This window comes from Dendropsophus ebraccatus, chromosome 9, assembly GCF_027789765.1.
Source record: "Dendropsophus ebraccatus isolate aDenEbr1 chromosome 9, aDenEbr1.pat, whole genome shotgun sequence".
NCBI classification, from domain to species: Eukaryota; Metazoa; Chordata; class Amphibia; order Anura; family Hylidae; genus Dendropsophus; species Dendropsophus ebraccatus.
The window spans coordinates 50,695,318-50,717,984 of record NC_091462.1 but is presented as its reverse complement, the minus strand read 5'-3'; the positions used below and the strand labels follow the sequence as shown (position 1 = coordinate 50,717,984).

The window sequence follows — 22,667 nt, the reverse complement described above, 5'->3', positions numbered from 1 at the left end:
AATGCAGTAGTAAGTGCAGGGGAAAAGCACTTTTTAAGTATTTCCCGTGATAAGTGTATATTGGTAATTTGTTTACCTTTGTGTGTGTGTGTGTGTGGGGGGGGGGCAATACAATACTTTAATGAAAAATTTCCCCTAAGTGTTTCTCATTTCATTCTAAGGGCCCAATTAAACATAGCTATAAACTACCGAATGAGGCTTATTTGGCAGATTATTGCTCCATGTGAGATGAGCCATTGGAGACATTGCATTTGCTGCACTGCTGAAGCCTTTTTTTTCTACTGATTAGTAGGTTTTCTAGGGTCAGACCCCTGACATTGAAAAATTTATGGATTATCCTAAGGGTAGGCTTCAACATTTGAGTCTTGAAGAGCTTGTTAATTCTATTTAAAATCATTGTATGGTATTATAAGTGTTACAGCATAAAACTTCTGGACCCATCAAGGCGCTGTTCACATCTCATTTCTACACTACATTCAGCATACACAGTGGATAAATGTGCTGATGTATACTGTGACCATTCACTCCAATAACATGGTTTAAAATGCTGGGTACATGTTTTCCCGAAGAACCCGTTCCTATTAAAAAAAACTAGTTGACTATGTTTTTTAATACACCGAAGAAAAAAAATTATGAAAAACTCTTTGCCTATAAGAGGCTCTGAACGTGTTCGGAATACTTTCCATGAGTGGAGCTGGTGTATATGCTGAAAACATTGTAAACGTTAATGTGAACTAAGCCTAAGCATCATGTCTTGTTTGGATCTACTGTCACACTAAATATATTTCAAAGAAAAGCTATTATTATGGTGTTTTATATTGGTCTACATGTATTACATTATAGTGGAATTACCATGATATGCCAGCACTCCTCCGGAACAGGGTCCCTTAGGCAGCAGGGTCTGGATGCATCTCAAAGCTTTCCACCCCTAAAGCTGCATCACATGTAGTGATGTGCGGCACAGTGAGGCGGTATCGCACATGATAACCTCAGATAACCTCAGATACAAAAATCTGCATACTTGGCCCCACAGTTAACCAGTCTTACATAGTATATATCTACATTTCCGTTGTAAAGCATGGCGCATACATTGCAATAATTCTCTCAAGTTACAAATCCATAGTTAATGTAACTGTTTGTTCTTTCCTAGGCCTTTTTCTAACGTCATACATCTGAGCACTTTATATGTCAAAGGCTATGGAAATTGGAAGGAACGTACACAAACAGTTATAAATATTCATGTTTGCTTAGGCGCACAGCTTCCTCCTTACGGACGATGCCCGGCTGCACAGTGTGCATGCTGATCCAGACAGCTGCCGCTGGGATCCAAGGCTCTCTATTTGCTTCAAGCTTCTCCACTATTACTTGAATTATTTAGTACGATGTGGCAGGCTCTGCTTAGGTGAACTACTGTCACACCTATAACTCTCCTTTATTCTATATGTTATAGTCCTCTAATTTCACATCATAATGGTTTTGTTTGTTTCTGGTACCCATAGAAATGGAACTGAGAATTACTTTAAAAAATTAGATTAAAGCAGTTTGTTTCATAAGACGAGCAAGAATCATAAATCATTAATAGCGTAGCTCCTGCCCTGTTCTGCACCGGCGGATCAATGACTGAGCTAAAAAGTCAGCGCTTCAGTATTCTACACAGCTCCCAGGTAGCGGTAAGCACTGTCTGGGGTGAGGGAGGGCCTGTGCTTCCCCTCTACAATCCTCCTTCTCTTGTTTATGTTCTGCGGGCCGTGAGTAGCATCCAAGAGGAGCAATTAGGTGGAGATCAGGATGCCGGCCCAAGTGCTCAGGATGGATAAGTCACTTATCCGACAAGGTTGTGTCAACGGGCAGCAGCTTGTTTGTATGGGGAGAGACTATTCCATGTATATGATTGTACAGATCAAACAGCACACCAGGTATCATTAACCATTGATAATGCTTGTTTTATAAGTCCAGGAGTATCCGCATAGCCATCCACACCAGGTGATCAATCTGTTTAAGCCTCAGGGCTGCACCGTCATATTGTTCTTTGTTTAAGGGCCCAATGTAAAACCTTAGCTGCCTAAAATGTTCATTTTTATATTTTTACTGTGGGATAACTATAACATTACAGGTCCAGCATAATAGACCCCAGTATAACAGAACCCAATATAATAGACCCCAGTATAACAGACCCTTGTATTACAGCTCCAACATAACAGCCCACAGGATTACAGCTTCATTATAACAGACCCAAGTATTGCTGCTTCAGTATAATAGAACCCAGAATTATAGCTACAGTAAATAGACCCCAGTATTACACCCCAGTAAAACAGTCTCCAATAAAAGAGCTTCATTATAACAGACCCCAGTATAATAGACCCCAATATAACAGACCCTAGTATAACAGACCATAGTATTACAGCTCCATTATAACAGCCCCCAGTATAACAGACCCCAGTATAAAAGACCCCAGTATAGCAGACCCCAGTATAATAGACCCCAGTATAACAGCCCCCAGTATAATAGACCCCAGTATAACAGACCTTAGTATAACAGACCACAGTATAATAGCCCCAATATAACAGACCCTAATATAAAAGACCATAGTATTACAGCTCCAGTATAACAGCCCCCAGTATAATAGGTCCCAATATAATAGACCCAAGTGTAACAGACCATAGTTTAACAGACCATGGTATTACAGCTCCAGTATAACAGACCCCAGTATAATAGACCCTAATATAATAGACCCTAGTATAACAGACCACAGTATTACAGCTCCAGTATAACAGCCAGTATAAACAACCCTAGTATAACAGACCCCAATATAACAGACCCTAGTATTACAGACCACAGTATAATAGCCCCAATAGAACAGACCCCAGTATTAAAGCTCCATTAAAATAAAACCCAACAGAACAGACTCCACCAGCTATCCCATGTGTATGAGTACTTCCACTAATGCTGATGACACTAAGGTTCATATCCTTTGAGAATTGGAAGATGTCTCAGTGTAAGTGTAAGGCATATGAACTCTTAATACAAAGTGCATGTTGAAGGCTACCATAGGACACATATCCAAAGGACTGCTCTAAAGAAAAAAGGTCTACCAAGCAGCACTAAGTAATAGAGATGAGCGAACCGGGTTCGGGTTCGAGTCCATCTGAACCTGAACGTTCGGCATTTGATTAGCTGGGGCTGCTGAACTTGGATAAAGCTCTAAGGTTGTCTGGAAAACATGGATACAGCCAATGACTATATCCATGTTTTCCACATAGCCTTAGGGCTTTATCCAAGTTCAGCAGCCACCGCTAATCAAATGCCGAAAGTTCGGGTTCGGATCGACTCGAGCATGCTCAAGGTTCGCTCATCTCTACTAAGTAACATTATCTAATGATGAAGATATACTGTAGGATCTCATTCACATTACATTTTGTTGCTGGTAGAGGTTGGCAACTTTTTAAAAATGTATTTTGATGTATACCATGGGTTATCCAGTGCTACAAAAACATGGCTACTTTTCCCCCTCTCTTGTTTCCAGTTCAGGTGTGGTTTGCAATTAAGCTCCATTTACTTCAATGGAATCTGGAGACAAGAGAGGGGAAAAAGTGGGCATGTTTTTGTAGCACTCGATAACCCTTTTAATGGACTGAATGCAGTTTAGTAGTTACTACCTTCAGTTCACTTCCCCAACGTATAATGAGGCAGAGAGACGTTGTGATCTTCTTAGGCTCCAGGGACTGGATCCGACTGTGATCTCGGCATTTACTATAGTTATTTATCGGGTTTCTGTCACACAAGCTGAACTTAAAAAGGAGTACAACCTATTTTCTAGACAAAATACACGCACTATGAAGCATTCTGCTGCTAATTCTTATTGTACACCTTTTAGTGTCTGCTTAAGAGTACGTTCACATGTATCGGATCCACAGCAGATCCGCACCTTCAAATCCGCTGCAATGTGGTATGTGTGAAGCTACCCTAACAATGCCTATCCCAGAATTACTAGTCACAGTGCCTTCACAGCCATGTCTGCCACACTAGCACAATAGTAGATCTAGTCACACTCTATCCACAACTACCATCTGTACTGTTTTTATTTAAAAGCCTCAGTTTATTCACCTATTCTACATTTTATACATGGTTCTGCCAATGTGGTCTAGAGACCAATCAAAGCTGTCATTGTGTCCAAAACAAAAACGGGCCTCATTGAAGAGGATAGACTTCCATTCCAGCCTGGGGTGGCATACTGTACAGTAGCTATACCCCTCCAGTCTTTATTCCAATGCCAGGCCACATGGTGCTTGTGCTACTGTGAGCAGCCTGTGTAGTCTAAATGTGCCACCATGGCCTGTGGCATCTCTGGAGTTGTCTTTTATCAAGCACAACTGGGACATCATCTTTTGGCATTTGCAAAGGCAGCAGCAAAGAATCTTAATGATCTGCTCAACGAATGCATTCATCTTTAAAAAACCAGTTCAGAAAGCCATTAATAACCTCAATGACATGACCTTTCCCTATTGATAATTTCAATATTTAGGCAGATCTATTGATCCATGTCCAGGTAATTCTGCTGTGTATAGTGTGGTGTCCCACCACGGGTGTTTTTCGTGTTTTTCCTGTATACCTGTCGTAAAGGCCTCTTACTCCAGGTTCTTATTCCAGGTAAGGGGTGATGAAGTGCGCTCTAAGGTTTCACCACTAGATGTCAGTATTTCATATACAGTAAGTATGCTCCCATGTACTGTAAGGCTAAAGTTAAAGTGTCACTGTCGTGAAATTATTTTGCAGAAATCAATAGTCCAGGCGATTTTAAGAAACTTTGTAATTGGGTTTATTAGCCGAAAAATGCATTTTTATCATGAAAAAGCAGTTTGAAACTCTCCCCCCTGTCTTCATTTTTCTCCTATGGAGAGAGCTAAATAAAAGACCAAAACAGGACAAAAAAGAGTTAATCTACAAATACCTCACCCTTTATCTCCTCTGACAGTCAGCACGGACCTCTCTGAGCTCTGATTACAGCGTTCACCCAGCTCTGTGCCTGTAATCCTCTGTTATCTGCTTTCTGCTGTCGGCTAACTCCCTCCTTCCTCCTCCTTCCTCCCCTCTCCCTAGAACAGACTGGGTATGTCTGATGCAACAAGTCACAATTTCCAGATTTTTTGCAGTGGATGGAAAAGAGGAGGGAGGGGGGGGGGAGGACCTGGAAAAAGGCTTTTTAAATGCAGATAATGAGGGGAAGAGACTAAAAAAACTAAAAAAACAACTGGGAATGGCCTTGGCGCTGGACATAAAATCAATCTCCAATTCTTGTAGAATACTTCTTTATTCTAAAGAAGTATTCTACAAGAATTGGAGATTGATTTTATGTCCAGTGCCAAGGCCATTCCCAGTTGGTTTTTTTAGTCTCTTCCCCTTTGTATTGCGAGTGATGGTATCGTGACGGATCTATCCTCTATATGCTGGGTGCCAGGCTGCGGACTCCACAGTATTTACAAGCTCTACTAGTGTTGTGCCTATTGCTTGCACAACACCAGAAGGTGAGTTGCCTTACCTGATGTGAATTTTTTCAACTAAGCCAATCTACTGCACCATAAGCACCCCTCTTTGTTCATTTATGTTTGTTTGTCTGCATCTAAATGCAGATAATGGCATATTTGGCTAATAAACCCAATTACAAAGTTTCTTAAAATCGCCTGGACTACTGATTTCTGGAAAAAAAAAAATTGTGTGTTACCATGTGCTTTTGCTGACCTTTATGTGTGTTACCATGTGCTTTACTTCTCAGCCTATCATCTTTCTTTTGCACACATTCCTTTCCACCATTCTAGATAACACATCCCCTGGAGGAAGTTACTTGGTGGGAGAAGGTGTAGCATCAGTTCTTGCCCAAATTCTCATGAAAGATGGACACACTGAGTAGATAAACCCTGCTGTAGCCAATCCAGGGCCTGGCTCTGCCAGGACCCTCGTCCAGCATAAGTCAGTTCAGTTCAGTCTAGCTAGTAAGGCTAATACACGTGTGTATGCAGAAGCAACTAGAGACAACCAGTTCTCTCAGTATTCGTACTATATCTATTATGCAGTGCTAAACACTACTAAGGGAGAAGAGTTTGGGAACATCCTAGCCCACGCCAAGAAACAATCTACAAAGTGCAGGGCAGTATCCTGATACGAAAGAGGAACTAGCCTGGAAAGGACAAAGCTACCCGAAGATGCACATATCCTATCTCGCAGTGCAGGTAACTGAGACACCCCTGAGAACTTCACCCAGTTAACCAAGGCTGGGGCTTGTATCACCCTAGGAGGACAAGTCACTTAACACTGAAGGGCATAAGGTGGTCAGACTAAAGTCTAGACACAGGTACAAGACAACTTCTCACTGTAAAGTATTCTCTCAAGTTCCGGCAGAGTACATTGCTACATTGGGTTAGGACTCTTTTGACAAAACCCTCTCTTCTACGCTACTCTACTCTACGTTCAACTCTACAAGCACCTCTACAACTACCTCTACTCTACTTCTTCAAGCATCTCCACAGCACAACCCAGCTCAAGCACTAAAGTCTGTGAAAAGATTTATCTACTGCTGCAAAAGTGTATTGTTCTATTAAGAGACTGTACAGCTGTTCTCATTGGCGTAGTTAGCATTTACGGGGACCCATAGCTAAAAACTTTAAGGGGCCCCCTTTCCTTATGCAGAACACAAAGCAATGAGTATATATATTCCATGATAACCCCTGACCTCTGCACATTTTCCTACTTGATTGCAGCAGCTGAAGAACAGAAGTCAGGGGTTATCAGAGCAGTGAAGCAGAGATCTCTGTCTTGTTATCCCTTTTTTGTTTTGTTGCATGTAAGTAAACATTGGGTCACTTACACACTGCAGTACATAAGGGGTTAAGCAAAAGGACACACGTTCTTACCTTCTCCCCCATGCCCCCCTCTTGCACGGGCCCCATAGCAACTGCCTCTATAGTAGCTAAGAAACAAAGGCTGGAGATGCACTGCTCTAAACATTCAGAATACATGTAAATAACAATAAAAGAAGTGGGTGCACAGAGCCCGCATACCAAACAGAATACTGAGCCCAAAAACACTAGTAAGTATGCAAATAGGGGCAATGGCACACCAATATAGAAAGGATGAATATCTTTATTTAACAAATCACAAAATATAAAGGAAAAACACTTGGAAAAAGTTAAAAACACTTAAAAAACATAACAGGAGACCATGATTGTAGTCATGTACTCAGAGCCAATAGTGGAGAGAAATCTACTCCAGATACAAGTCTCTCACCCCCTCCAACACCAATATGTAAATCCCTGTTAACCACAAAAAAGTCGATCTCAAAAAAAGGCACATATACAAATAAAGTGCACACGTATGAAAGGATAACAAGTAAAAAAACGATGATGAGAAATGTGTGACAAGCACAACAAAACAAAAAAAAAAGGACTACCATGCGACACCTGGATGCAATAAAGTCTCTTGCACTTTATTGCATCCAGGTGTCGCATGGTAGTCCTTTTTTTTTTGTTTTGTTGTGCTTGTCACACATTTCTCATCATCGTTTTTTTACTTGTTATCCTTTCATACGTGTGCACTTTATTTGTATATGTGCCTTTTTTTGAGATCGACTTTTTTGTGGTTAACAGGGATTTACATATTGGTGTTGGAGGGGGTGAGAGACTTGTATCTGGAGTAGATTTCTCTCCACTATTGGGTCTGAGTACATGACTACAATCATGGTCTCCTGTTATGTTTTTTAAGTGTTTTTAACTTTTTCCAAGTGTTTTGCCTCTATAGTAGCTACGCCACTGGATGTTCTATTTTTCTATCACTGGGACTCCTTTCCTCTGCACCTGCACCTATGCACACTGGCCATACCTTGGGTTATTTTTCCCCTTTCTGTGGGTGGCGGTGCCGATAGTCTGGGTGGGTCAATTGTCACTTGGAACTGCCGTGACAAGAGCCCAGGGGACCCATCACAACCTGGCAGGTCACCGACCATTTCTGGGGAACACAGCCAGCCACAATACGAAGCAGGTACCACCATACCTGTGTGCTGGACTAACACTGGCGTCACAACTATACCATCTTTGGCTGAGTAGCTCCACCACATATAGTGCCTTAAACTGTGCTAAAAAAATAACACCTGGCCAAGAAACAGTACTCTATGGCACAAATAGTAATGTACCAAATAATGTACCAACCCTGGCAAGATATTCAAATCTGGGGTATGTACATATCTTGTTACATAATTCTGCTAGTTATAAGGACATTTAAAAGAATAGCAGATCAACCTTTTATACTGTTGCAATGTGCCGTTTGTGTCCTTACAACAACTTGATGTCTGTGCAGGGTGGTGTATGTATTTGCATGTTCTCAAGCACATAAAGCAGGAAACTGCCTTGATATAGCTTCAAGCTGTGTGACTAACACATTCATTTCCCTTATTCTTCACACAGATAAGAATGTATCAGCAGCTTTGTTGTTTGAATGATTTGTATTCAGAGAGTCTTGTAGGTAACAGTAGAGGGCATGTTCCTTTCATCACAGATTCTCAGGCTTTGTCTTAGATAACAATAAAATGCTTTTCAACCTGACAGCATCCACTAGACAATACACTTGATTTTATATCACAAACCTATATTTCAATAGGAATTCAATATGCTGGAGCGGCTCTTAAAGAGGTTGTCCAGGGAGCAAAAGCATAGACAGCTATGAACAGTTTATTTAACCGCCATCCGTTGGCCACATATGGCTATTACGCGTAGCAATGCACGGTCTGTGGCTGATTATTTTAGGTCTGGACCTAAAGAAACGATCAGATGATGATTGTTTCATCGGCTGATCATTGTCTCTATTACATGGATCGATAATCGTCTGAATCGGCCTGATTCGGCCAAATATCGCTCCATGAAATAGGGCCCTAAGGATAGCGTAGTATACTATGCCATGCCCACTGTCAAATATAAGAGAATCTGTGATCACACAGATATGAGCAGAGCCTTATCTGTATTACCTTAAAGCGTTAAAAAAACTTTTGACGTGTCATACCACTGATCGCCAGACCACCTCTGATCTTTAGAGTTTCAATCCCTAATTTGTCTGAATTTTTAACATGTCTGTGTCATACACTGTATGTTAAAGCTTTAGAATTAGGTTTCCACAAAGGCGGACAATTGGCATTATGAACCTGTTCTGTCAAGTCAAGTCCTCATCAACAGTAAAGTCTATAGAATTTACTTACCTGGGACTCAGCACAGGTGGAACATTGATATTGAAAGCAGGGAGTTGAAGTTTACACGGTCTCCCCCCATCACCAGCTGGAAACTTTCCCTTCTCACTTGATCCAAAGATGTCTCCAAAGCTCTTGTCTGCTCTTTTAGTGGGAGTTTTAAAAGAACGAGGCGTCAGAGGAGATAGCATTGGAGAGCTATAAGCTTTAGGCACCTTTAGAGAGGTATCAACTGGGCTCACTCCTCTTGGGCTCACAGACAAGGGACATTTCTCATCATCTTCAAATTCATCATCTTCCAGAATAGATGGAAGCTTCTGAATCAAACCTCCATTGCTCTCATGATCAATCTGAGAAAAAAGATTTGGACAGCATAAGACTCTTATTTTGTTGTAGCTCTTATTGACACACGGATGTTTTTAAAAAATAACTATTTTTTAACCTTTTATTGACCACAATATGTTGTTTGTCAGCAGGGGAAAAGTAGCCTGGCACTGATCTCCTGTGCACAATATCAGTAGAACATGGCTGCATCAAAGGAGGGCAACTGGTCTAATGATCAAGAGCAGAAGAACCTTCAAACCTTTAGTTTAACCCCTTAGATGCTGTGGTCAAATCTTAACTGTGGCATTTAAGTTGTTTTTTTGGACTTTTCTTACACCACTAGCACCTGGGTGATGCAAATTGCTGGGATGCAGGTTATTTTCTATAAAAGCAGGCGTAATGAGGCCCCCTGGTATACAATTTATATGTGTCTACTCAGCTCTGTCTCTGGCAAGGCCAGTTAGGTCACCGATCAATGATATGTTGACAGAATAATACACTACAATATACTAGTTGTATTATATTATAAAATTTCAAAGTCCCTTTATGGGACTAATAAAAAGTAAAAGTTTAAGTTTTGGAAAATATAATTTTATTATATTAAGCATAAAAAAATCCCTACAACTCTCCCCAAAAAAATTACACATCTACACAATTTCTGCTTACAAAATAATTTTTATATAAAACATAAAAACACACATATTTGATATCACCACATCCATAACAACCTGAACTATTATATTATCTCCTTATTTATCCCACAGGGCGAACGCTACAAAAATAAAAATGAAGAAAACTACACCGGACTTGCTGTATTTTGTTTGAATTTGCTTCAGAAAGAAAAAGGAAAAGAAAGCAATTAAAAAGTCATATGTACCTAAAGATTGTGCCAATAGAAAGTACAAATTGTCCCGCAATAAAACAAGCTATAGGTTTGTCGACTGAAAAATTAAAAGGTTATAGCACTTTGAAGGCATTAATGAAAAAACTTATAAAATTGTGTGGTCATGAAGAGTTTATATACATACATATTATTGTTCATTCTTGGAGGAAAGAAATAAGTTTCACTTATATAATGTGACATTCAGGAGCTCATATAACATGTGACATTCAGTTGATATAACGCACAACTCTGATACCATAGACAGATCATTCATATGCACAGACGGTGGAGATGTCCAGAAGCCCTGTAGAATGGGTCCACTTTTTGTGTCACTTACTCTCACAATTCGTATGTACTGCCTGTTTGGTTTCTTGTAAAGGGTTCGGTCTCTTAATGTTGGACTGGTGCAGTGATATCCCTCCAGGTAAGGGCCTAGCAAAGTGATGGCTCCTGTACAGAGACCTCCAAAACCACCATAAGTTGCCCCTTCAGTCAATATCCAACTCAATTACGAGTCTGTATGACCAGGGAAATACCAAAGCCAGGTATCCATCCACAGACAGCTGGTCTCTCTAAAATCAGTCACCTGTTTGCCGTTTTGGTCTACTAGGCACTGCTCCCACCCAGAATCCTACTCCACACTGATGGGGAGCAACACCCTGAAACAGCTGTCTGTTGATGGTTACTTGGCTTTGCTGTTTCTCTGGTCATATCAGGCTTGAAGTGGAGTTTTGGTGGTCTCTATACAGGAGCCCTCCCTTTTTCTAGGTCCTTCCCTGGAGGGTTATCTGGCTAGTCACGTGTTCTGAGACTCGTCACTGTGGTTCCACAAACTTTGTTGCATATTGATGTTTCCCAAAGCACCTAGGATTTTTATTGTATTAAGCACTTTAACCAGCAGCAGACAGTGTTTCCTTTGGGTGGTCTCCCTGAGATAAGTAATATGCTAAATATATCTGGAAAAGCTATAAATCTCAGCAGTAATGTTCCCTAATCACAGGATAATTACTTTTATATATAGATTTTTACTTACATACTTAAATTGAGATGGTTTTAAAGATTTAAGGATGCCCGCTAAACTTTGTAAGAGATAACAAATCGTGTCGACTCAACACACATTCTAAATCCTATGCTACAATAATCAGTGGAGCCAGTCCAGGTGGCGTGCCATCAGGATGCCAAATGAGAATGTGTTGGCACCTTTGGCACCCCTTTGCATTCTTGAAGAGGTTATTTACTGCATCAGTTGACTTGTCACTAAATAGGGACTAATCGTATCTGTACAATTAACTTCCTAACATAACTCCCTGCTGGCTCTGCTCAAACAATTCTCTGAACAGAGTCATTCTGTATTGAGCAATTACATCCCCGCCAGCCCTTTCTGCTTCATTCTGGCAGTGGATCCATATCTTCGTTCAAGGCGCTAACTCTGTGAATACAGCTGCCTGATTGTGAAAGGGAAGTAGCTGGTGTGGCCGCAACTGCTGATTGTGTTCTCCCCGCAGACTCTGCTTATACTCAGCAGGGCACAGGGAAACTTGCAATGCCAAATAGCTGTGTCGTGATTACTTCCTTGCAAGTCAATATGTCACAGGCAGCTCATTCTCATATTTTAAAATGAGCTAGTACTTTTTTGCAACCATCAGAACCTTAAATTAGCCTGTAAGAGTCCATCAATGAATCCATAAGAGTCCATAATGAATACAGACAGAAAAAAATAATCATCCTAAAACCCGATGTAAAAAATATATCCATCTTAAAGAGATAATATCACAGAGAGAATTAGTTACAGTGAGTATCATGTTTCCTAATAACTAACTTAGTAGCTTCAGCGCCCATTGCCTGCCACCCAACAGTTTACAGGATTGTATGATAGCACCCACAGTATCTTGCTCCACAGTGAACTCTTAAAGGGATTTCCTGTTGAGCAAAGTTGGTGTAATTAAATGTGTACCATAAGCATAATGTAAGTAATGTAAATCGTAGCACGTAGCAATGGGTGGTCGGCGGCTGATGATTTTTAGGACCAGAAGACACAATCAGCCGATGATCATTGTCATCGGCTGATTGTAGTCTTTATTACAGGGAGGGAAAATCTGCTGAATCGGCCTGATTTGGCAGCTTATCACTCGGTGTAATAGGACCCATACTTTCCCACAAGTCTCCTTATTTGTTTGAAATTGCTAATACTTCCAGGGCAGACCAGGAGATTGCAGTTGAACGGAGCAGGTGTGACTGCTGTAGTGTATTGTATGAAGTGGTCATAACCAAGAGAGACAGGTTATCAAAATAAAGCAGTCCCATTGGGGAATAGTATGTATATATCTGTCCAATGGTGCATCCATGTACATTCAAAATATGTTTCATTTTAAAATATGCATCAAGTTAGATCTATATATCACAATGAGAAAACCAATCTGCCGTAATACAGTGGTGTATTCATGTGGCTTATCATTTGTATGAATCCCTATTACTCTGACTACTGATAATTGTAGAATGACATAATGCCTATGGGACCCCTTTACAGACTGCTCCGCTAATAATACTCACATATTGTGCATATTAAAACTATTGAAATATTCATGTTAATTATCTGGGCAGCAATGAAATCCCAGCAGCTGGTGAGAGTGGCACCTGTAAAGTTTTGCTTTCCCTCTTCTATATGTGCGAGAATCTTTATGCATCTTAAGTCAGTTAATTAGGTAGTCGAAGAGGAAATCCAGCACAGCAAGTTTTATTTATAGCGTCTTTTCCCAGTGGGGTTACGGCAACAGAGGCTGCCGCTCAGTGCAGCTATGAATAGATCCGAGAGCTATATATAGATCAGAAGACATCTCCGAGACTGAGAACCCCCTTCCCCTAAGGGATTGTTAATTTAGGTTTATGGTCTGTGTTTCATGCTATCTATATGCTGCACAAAGCGTCATCTGGAATAAACAGCGCAACAGTATGAAATATAGAGACTGCTGCTCAATGTGATGTGGAAACTCCCATTAGGCATTAGTGCTAATGTAAATTAATGCAAAATATGTTTTGCAGTTCTTCTTGCGTTAAAGGTTACTGACTATGGGAGTTGGATCTTTCCATATGTAAATGGATTTTGCAGCTATGATATACTAGTAAATATTGTTTTTACTGTGATATAAAGAATGATATGCAATGCCAGTACAATCTTCATATTGAGAAAAGGTCTGTCCAATATGGATAGTACATTGGTACAACAGTACTAACAGTAAGCTGGACACCATTTATTGTTAAGGGAACCTTGTCCCGTTGTCCCATTCTGTAATCTGTAGAGGAATCGGGTAGAAAGTGGAATGGAGCATAGTCCTTAATAAATCTCAATGAGCTGTTCTTGTAGGGCATGAAAGTGCTGAGTCCCCTAGAGTGAGAGATAGTCTTTGTAGCTGCTCTCTTCTTACGCTAATGAATGAGGGTCCTGAACCTGTGACCCCCGCTATTAACATATGATTTTCTAAACCAGGCAACCCCTTAATAATCATCTAGTGTAATAACATGATGGTCATTATTACATTTACACAGAAGGTATAATAGTGGATTGCCCTGTGCTGACAATAAAAAGTGCTTTTAAAGGATTTTATGTCACTGCGTTGTACTGTACAGATGGCTAATGAATTGAGAATTGATCCCAGCATACCAAGTGAAAAAGGCAGTGAGTGACGACGCCTGAGACATCTTCCAATTCTCAAAGCCCATTGATTCAAGTGCCATCAGCATTAGAATGTATCTAAGCCTAATAGGGTATTCCATTATTCCATTGCAAGTCCCCCCTCCCCCAATTAAGCAAATCCGGGGGAAATATTGTTATACTATTCACTGTTCAGTAATACTGACAAGTTATCTTTACCTTATGAAGATCAGTACAATTACAGTGATACAGGTATACAGTATATTGTTTGCTCTAGGGTATACTATAGGATTCTATAGGATACTCTGGCAGGTACGTAATCCACTCCTAAAGTAAACGGCCAGACGTTTCGGCAACATCCTTTCCCCAGTGTACTCAAGCATGATCAGCCACAAATCTGTCTCACAGTATGGGGTAGTTATTACTGTGCTATGCCCAGATATCAGATATTAGATTCATACATGTATTATGTGGTGCATAATGAGTGCACCATTTGCAGATTACAGTACTGTATGTGGGATGTACCACTAGGGAAATGAAAAACTTTGGCTGAACATATAGGTGGAGTTTCTGCATTTGCTAGACTCTCAGTAAAAAAGATCCCTCTCTGGCCTTTCCAGACACTTTGTGGAGTGCCACGAATGTGATGTTTCCTCATGAAAAGTTTTGAGAGAATTAATAAACCACCAAGAGGAGGAGACTGGAATCATTGTCTATGTCTGAGGGAAGTATCTTGGATCTTACATCTAGAGACTCATGCCCCGCATGGATTGAATCTCAAGAATGGTCTAGCTTACATTTATTAATGTTATATTACTGTATTTATAGTATGTTGTATGCTATTTATTATGTACTATGCAATTTTTCTTTTTCTATTATCTTTGGAGATAAAGGTGTAATCCCACCCCACTGTGGGAGGGGTATCAGGTCCAGGTGTCTGTAATTTGTTGTAAATATGTGCAATACTAGACCATGTAATACCATGACTAAGGAGCTTGTCTCCAAACCGAGTAGGCGTTATTTTATGGATGTCGAAGTTTGTTTGTGAAATCTTTATGTGGACTCACATTTTCCCTTTTCTTCTTTCTGCTACAGTCTCCATGCTCCATACAGGACATATGCCTGCTGTTTCCCATTGTTGAAGGGTGAGCTGACATATCTATGCCATAGTGATAATCTTTTGCAATTTTTTTCTGAGATTTGATGTGACCAAAAATCAGTAATTCTGGAATTAAAGATTTTTTTTTGCACAGCATTCACCATTTGGGATAATGTCATATTTAGCATAACATCTAGCCCTCTCCCATCAAGATTATCATTGATGCCCATCAATGGTGTTAAGTGTCAGGTATACTTACTTGTCCACACTCCCCCAGTGTCCTCCTGGCTTGTTTCAGGGATTCCCCGGTTAGTGTAGCCCATGCTGACACTTCCCAACAGGCCACTTACTTGGCCCCGCTGCCAGTGATTGGCTGAGTGAATGCAGAGACAAGTGCTAAAGCATCAGAGGCATCTACGGTCAGCGGAAAAAGGAAGAGACAGGCCAGGAGGACACCGGGGAACAAGGACAGTTAAGCATAAATCTTTATAATTTTCTTTGCCCTCTCATCTGCTGTTGTTGACACATCGCCATTACATGTAGTGATACATGGCCAGCGACCAATAATTTTATACCATGCTGATCAACCGATGACTGGCTCCTTAGCTGATTGTTGTCTTTATTACAGATAGCCTTCCTCTGTAATAGGGACCTTACTTCACAGCAGTCTATAATAAGTATTAATGAGCAGCAAACTTAAACAAGCACTGTCATTTCAACAGACGTTACATATATTAAAGAGGGGTACTCCGGCCCTGGGGTATTTTTAAGCTATGGCCGGGAAGGGGGTGGTTATAGCCGCCGCTGGTCACTTACCTCCCCGGTTCCAGCGCCGGGCCCCAGATCGCGGCACCCCGTACACCCGTCCCGCGGCCGCTTCCTGGTGTGAGCTGCGGCATGAGACGTGATGTCTCAAGGCAGCTCAGCCATTCAGCGGCTGAGGCTGGACTCCGCTATGGCCACTAAATGGCTGAGCTGCCTTGAGACGTCACGTCTGATGCTGCAGCTCACACCAGGAAGTGGCCGCGGGACGGGTGTACAGGGTGCCGCGATCCGGGACCTGGCACTGGAACCGGGGAGGTAAGTGACCTCCGCTGTCTATAACCACCCCCTCCCTGGCCATAGCTTAAAAATACCCCTGGACAGGAGTACCCCTTTAATAGTAGAAGCATATATAAGAAACTTTGTAATATGTCTTATGAGACAAAAAAAATGCTGTTATCAGTCATCCCTACTCCCTGCTAAACTAGTCCTCCATTCTTTAAAAATCTGCTCTGACCTGTGCTGTAGCTAGCTAAGGGGTCAGGTTACAAGCAAGACAAGTCTATTGGAAAGGAGGAGGAAGATGGAAGGGGGAGTGCCTGGGAAAACATGCAGAGAGAGAAAAAGGGACAGCTTTATAAGACTCCATAAGACGGCTTACTACAGCCTTATTATAACTTCTATGCTGCTGCTGTTTTTTAGACTATACAGAAAGACAAAAAAAGTACAAGATCCCTTCTGTGGGTTTAAACATCATAGAAATTGTGCCCCACCCTGAAAATTATAGATTTCCCTTGCAGAATGGAAATCTGCACTCCATAACGTCATTCACAAAAGGCGAGTGTCATAGCAACCTTTCCCTCCTACACAGTAGTCTCTTCAAAGGTCACAGAGCATGCCTAGAACACTATTTCATAGAGGTCAGTGAACAGTTTCTATTCATAGTCTTCTATGTTCCATGAGGCTGCTGTAAACGATATCTCTGAATACTGTTAACTGCAGCTTGAATAAGATGGCTACCCCCAAGATAATGTACAGAAACTAAAATAAAAATAAAAACTACATTCACAAAACAAAAACATAAGAAAATAGGAATATACTGTATATGGCTTTCATTAGCCACAAAAATGCAAGTGTTGCATTCCCTTTAAAATCACAAACTACTAACTTGTAGAAAAGAAGGAAAAGGGGATAAAAAAGAAGGCATTTACAATAAGCAGGGGATGATATTCAACCACATAATAGATGTCATTGTTATCTACGCTCTTACCATGGATTGTCACATCATTGCACAACTCTAAACAAGTATCATTTTCTTTCTGATAAAGAACCAACTTTCATTGATTTCTTTTGTCTCACTTCTATAATTGCGATGTGTTTCAGCACGAACAGAATGTTCACATTTACAAAATACACTTCAGAGGCCACCTGACTGCAGAATCACAAATGCTTTCTATATTCCTCCGTTTTTCATTCACATATTTGAACAGTTCACAAATAACCTATATGGAACTGTGAATGCATTTCTTTGTGCTCCTATACATTTTGTAATATACTGTACATTATCTAGAACCTTTATAATTGAAGTAACGTTTTATGTATGAAAGTAAAAGCACCACCGCCACCACCTGACAACATGTAGACTTACATCTGCTTCACTGCCTTCTCGGAGATTGTAGGTGAGGTCATGCTGGATTTCAGAGATAAATTTATGGGAGTATTCTGGATAGAGCTCTAAAACCTCGCGCAGTCCCTTCAGACTGATGTACTGCAGGTCACAGTAAGTTAAGGCTTTCACATTGGCGTTGGTCTTAATCACCCGATTCTTGTTGAGATTGTCTGAACCAATCAGATCTCCTTTTCCTAGAAAGATTAGAAATGCAATTTTTAAAAAACTTTTTAAATAATAATAATAATAATAATCCCCACCTATAAAATACTACAGCAGCATTGTATGAATACATTTTTGATCAATACATTTGTTTTTATTGCAGTGCTAAAAAAATTTGCAGTATATTTTTTACAATTTGCTTGACCTAAGGAAGAAGCTTCCATGACCTTAGTATTGAGGAAGAAAACAAAAAAAGGCTTTGATTTATTATATATTATGCTCAGGGCTGTCCTTAGGGTATGTGACAAGTGTGACTGCACAGATCACTCCCCCTCTCCCCCAAGAAAGGGACATTACTGTGTCACCACATCTGAGCCGCACACTTTCCTGTTCTGTTTGTAGTTGTGCTCTGTGAATACCTGGTGCTTTGCTCTCAGCCTACAACTACCGCTCTGCTCTGATTCTCCCTCCTGCACCCGCTACTTCTAAGTCCAGGCTGATAGGGATGAGCTCCTAGTCTTCTTCCTCTTCATCCTTTCATGAGGATATCTTCCCCAGTGTGTGCCACATGGTGCTATGCTCTCAGACCCACTCTACTGTGTTGGCTGCATACCAATGAGGAAAGCCAAGGTCTGAGCTGCAAAGCATTAGAGTTACTATAAAATAAATGTGTTATAGAGTGAATTTTAGGCTATGTAATAGTTTTTTTTATGTATGTGTAATTCAATATAATATATTATGTTATCAATCTTCATGACACAATAATGCCCATTACGATTTCCTTGAGGTATTTTGTCATAGTCCTCCCCTTGGTGTCCCAAGCCAGCATCGGCTCTCTACTCCTGTATCACTTATGTTCTATTAGCAGAATTGTAGTGGTTGTGACTTTTTTTGCAAACTTTGGCATTTTGTTGCCCATAGACTTCAAAGGGGTTGTTCTGGTTTTCTCAAAAACGCCATTGCTGTACGTATGGCTTTTTTTCTGGCATCTTTGTCGCCTTTTGTGGTCCACCAGCTAGGACATGTGTTGGCAGAGGAAAAAAAGATCAGCACAATAAAACGTCTAAACCACAAACAAGATCATTGAAACATAAAGTCAAAAACACCATATAATTGCAAATGCATGTGTGTGGCTTTTTTGGTATGAAAAATGCCAAACAGAAAGGATACAGATGTGTGAGGGCACCCTTAGGCAAATATCGATTGCCCCATAGCAGGGACAAAAAACCCTTCCTGACTCCAAATATAGCAGGTGGATTAAATCCCTCCAGAAATGCATTAACCATAACTTGTAAGATTATATATTTAAGATTAAAGCAACCAGGCCCAACCTGAACTTGTTTAGTGAATCAGCTATCACAAATTCGTTTGGTTCAATAGTTCCATAGTCTTATAGCTCCTAGAGTAAAGAATCCCCATCTGTGTTGATGGTGAAACCTTCTTCTCTCCAATTAAGAGGATGCCCCCTTGTCATGGTTACAGGCCTAGGTATATGAAGGACACTAGATCTCTTTACTGTCTATTCATATATTTGTACTTCTGATCAGCTTGCCTCTAAACCATCTTTTCCCAAACACTTCCTCCACATGTCCATATCTCCAGCATCCTGAGCATTTTATAGGGAGCATGGAACTAATACTTTTGAAAAATCTTGCACTGCTTGCAGTCCTTTATTTATTAAATCCTAATTTTGGTCTTCAGTCAAATCTAAACAAAAAACTAACAATATTGCTATGAATGAGTAACAGCCCAGGTATTGAGCCTATAATAGTCTCTATACGCATGGCACTACTTATTCACGGCATTATTGTAAGACCTTTTTTATATTTGACTTATTACCTGAATTTGGACTTAATAAATAAAGGACTGGATTTCTAAGCTGATATTCTGTCTTGATCCTGCTGTCCATTCATGCCCTGATTTACCCTGGCCGCCCTCCTCCGCTACCACTGCTGTTCAGCAATGTCCTTCTTATATACTGGTGCCAAAAACTGTACACAATGTTCCTTGTAAGGTCTGGCCCGTGATTTGTACAGAGGAAAAACTATAGGGCACATTTATCAAGATCTGACCCTGGCGTACAAGTAGGTGCAACCCATGGCAGAAATCTACACCTTCTCTGGAGCAGGTATGGTGCAGAATTACTAAGACATCCGGTAAGGTGACGGGGCCTAATTTAAGACCGGAGTTCAAGTCCCTAATGTCCCGTATTGTTCATATCTTTAGCATAGAAGCCTCTTTTGATGCATCCCATGATTTTATTGGCCTTGCAGCCGTTGCCTGGCACTGCTAGCTAAGGTCCCTGAATTTTTAATCTTTACAGATATTGCTGTAAATGGACTTTATCTCTTAAAAATTGTTATGTATTCCACTCTTGTGGATGCTCCATAGTTTGTCTAAGAAAAGAAAACTCACCTAAGATGGCTAGAACAGTGTTATCTTTAAGCACCTCCATGGATCCAGAGCAAACAAAGTATATGGCTTGTAAAGCATCCCCCTGCCTGATCAGATATTCTCCTGGGGCGCAAAACGAGGTTTTAATGCTGAGCGATAGAGAACGCAGACATCCTCGACTGGCAGATTCGAAAATTGGCAGCTGGAGGATCTCCTTGTTAAGATGCATGGCTATGTCAGCTCTTAGTTCATCAGGGAAATCCCTAAGAAGCTAAATAAGAAAACAGATAGGGCGGAAAATATGTAAAGTAAGTACACAATATACAAACTAGCAACAATCCAATCCAATATACACTAAAACAAAGAAGATTATTCAATAGTCAAATGTATGTACAGTGTAAGACAGTAGCAAGGGAGCCACAAGAAATGTGCTATGTAACTACACTGTACTTTATGGTAAAAAGCTAGAAAGCATTGAACTAATTTAAGTAAAAAGAAAAAAAAACATAAGAAAGATGTGACAGGTCTATAAGTCTCTATGGGACAATTACATCTAATACAAGAGTGACTACCAGTGCGGACTGCTCTGCATCACTGTGTTGTGAGAGAATAACAGTGGTTACTTCTATTGTACTGGGATCTCCACAGATACATCCAGCCTCCGGCAATTGAAGAAGCTATTGTGTCATCTTGAATGCACACAGTGGAATTACATGGCCTCAGCATGCAAAGCTTTTCTTCTTATCTGACAATATGAGTCCTCTGTTAACAAGAATTGGATTTATCTTGGGTAAAACCTAGTCTCCAATGTTCTCTCTGACCTCATCTAGTCCAGGAAAGACCAGGAATGACCTGGCCAGTGGGACGCTCATCAAAAAGAGCTTGTACTGCACAGCTGGAGATATGTAGCTATGTGAAAGCCTTTATGAAGATCAAACGAGTGTTCAATACATTTTCATTCTGTAGCTATTGTAATAAATAAATGTTTTATAATGACATAAAAGTTTTCATCCACAGTCATGCATATTAGCAAGACATCACTGCTTCAGGCTATGTTTTCACTTTTTTTTTTTTTGCCTTTTTTTTTTTTAAACTTACAAAATGGCCCCGAAAAAAAAAACAGCTGGGAAAAAAACCAGACCAAAAACCATGGTTAACAGATGAAAAAAAACAGCAGTTTTCCCTCCTGTATATTATAAGGATGTTTATTATTTTACACCCACACTCAACTACGGCCGTTTTTCTCTACCGTTATACACTGCTGAACAATTTCCAATAGACTTCAAAAGAGCATATGATTACATTGAAAATACAGCTGTATTATTTTGCATATATTGTGCACATTTTGCTTTTATTTTACTGTGTGTGAACATAGCCTAAATGTTTTGATGGTTTCTTGTAAAATGCCATTTGTTTTAGAGACTTTTGTAGACTACAATATCCTTGAGCTTAGATAACCTGACCTACGGCGAAGCATAGATTTGGTCTGTCCTTGAGGTAATATATGGTTTACGTATTTATTACTTTATTGTACTATTAGCGCTAGCACAGCTTGAAGTCTCAATATTCATCATGTCATTTTGTAGCTTTAATAGAGTTACAGTGACTCATTTATTTTAGTACAACCATTAACGCTTAGATTTACTATTCTTGGACGAGTTTCTAGAAAATCAACTATATTCAGAGCTAAAATAATTCCCTATATGAAATAAGAATGCATCCTTAAGTGGGCAATAAACCACAGTTATATTATGTAACTGTAAATGTTTTATATATACAGGTCCAACGGTGACATAAAGAAGAAACTGGCATCCACTAACATTTCATTTCTAAAAACCTACAATATCACTACCCATTTTCTGCTTATACATGGCCCCCAGCACACTCATCACACATACCTCATTGGCATCAATGCCATTGTTGACTGACCATGTAGTCTGGAAACACTCCAGCACCCTCTGCTTAAGTGGCTTGGGCATACGATGCACCCGTATAAAGTCCTTCAGGTCCTTGGTACGGGTATGGTAAAGAGACCGTCGAGAGTACATCCTCTGAATGATGGCAGTCACATTACCAAACACAACAGCGTGCATGAGGGCTGAGCAAAAGACCAAGGGGAAAAGGTTTTAATGTAAAAATCAGGAGACAACAACACTATGCATCTTAACCTCTGAGAACAAAAGGGAAATGAGAGCGATTGTTTTACATGTCTTTTCATTAATTCCTGGATTCAATAGCCTTTAAAGGGAATCTCTTAGCACTCGGACTCTATCTATCTATCTATCTATCTGTCTGTCATCTATCTATCTCATATTTATCTATTATCTATCTATCTGGTATCCATATATCTATCCAATTTCGAATTATCTACCTAGTATCCATTTATCTATTCAGTATCTATCTGATCAATTAATTTATGCTGGTTCAGCTGACAGAATAGAGAGAGGGGAGAATGCCACTACCAGACACCCATGTCAGTAGCTTATATCCCTGAGAACAAAA

General features: G+C 40.2%; 1 protein-coding gene across 1 annotated transcript in view; it reads right to left on the bottom strand.

Annotated features, from left to right (window-relative positions):
• The window catches only part of LOC138802096 (voltage-gated delayed rectifier potassium channel KCNH8-like), a 340,813-nt gene that overhangs the window by 13,708 nt on the left and 304,438 nt on the right, over positions 1 to 22,667 (bottom strand). The window contains exons 9-12 of the mRNA XM_069985236.1: positions 22,064 to 22,263; positions 20,187 to 20,436; positions 17,589 to 17,803; positions 9,236 to 9,573 (exon numbers count right to left, since the gene is read on the bottom strand). Of these exons, the coding sequence (XP_069841337.1) occupies positions 9,236 to 9,573; positions 17,589 to 17,803; positions 20,187 to 20,436; positions 22,064 to 22,263 (1,003 nt within the window). The remainder of the gene's footprint in view (positions 1 to 9,235; positions 9,574 to 17,588; positions 17,804 to 20,186; positions 20,437 to 22,063; positions 22,264 to 22,667) is intronic.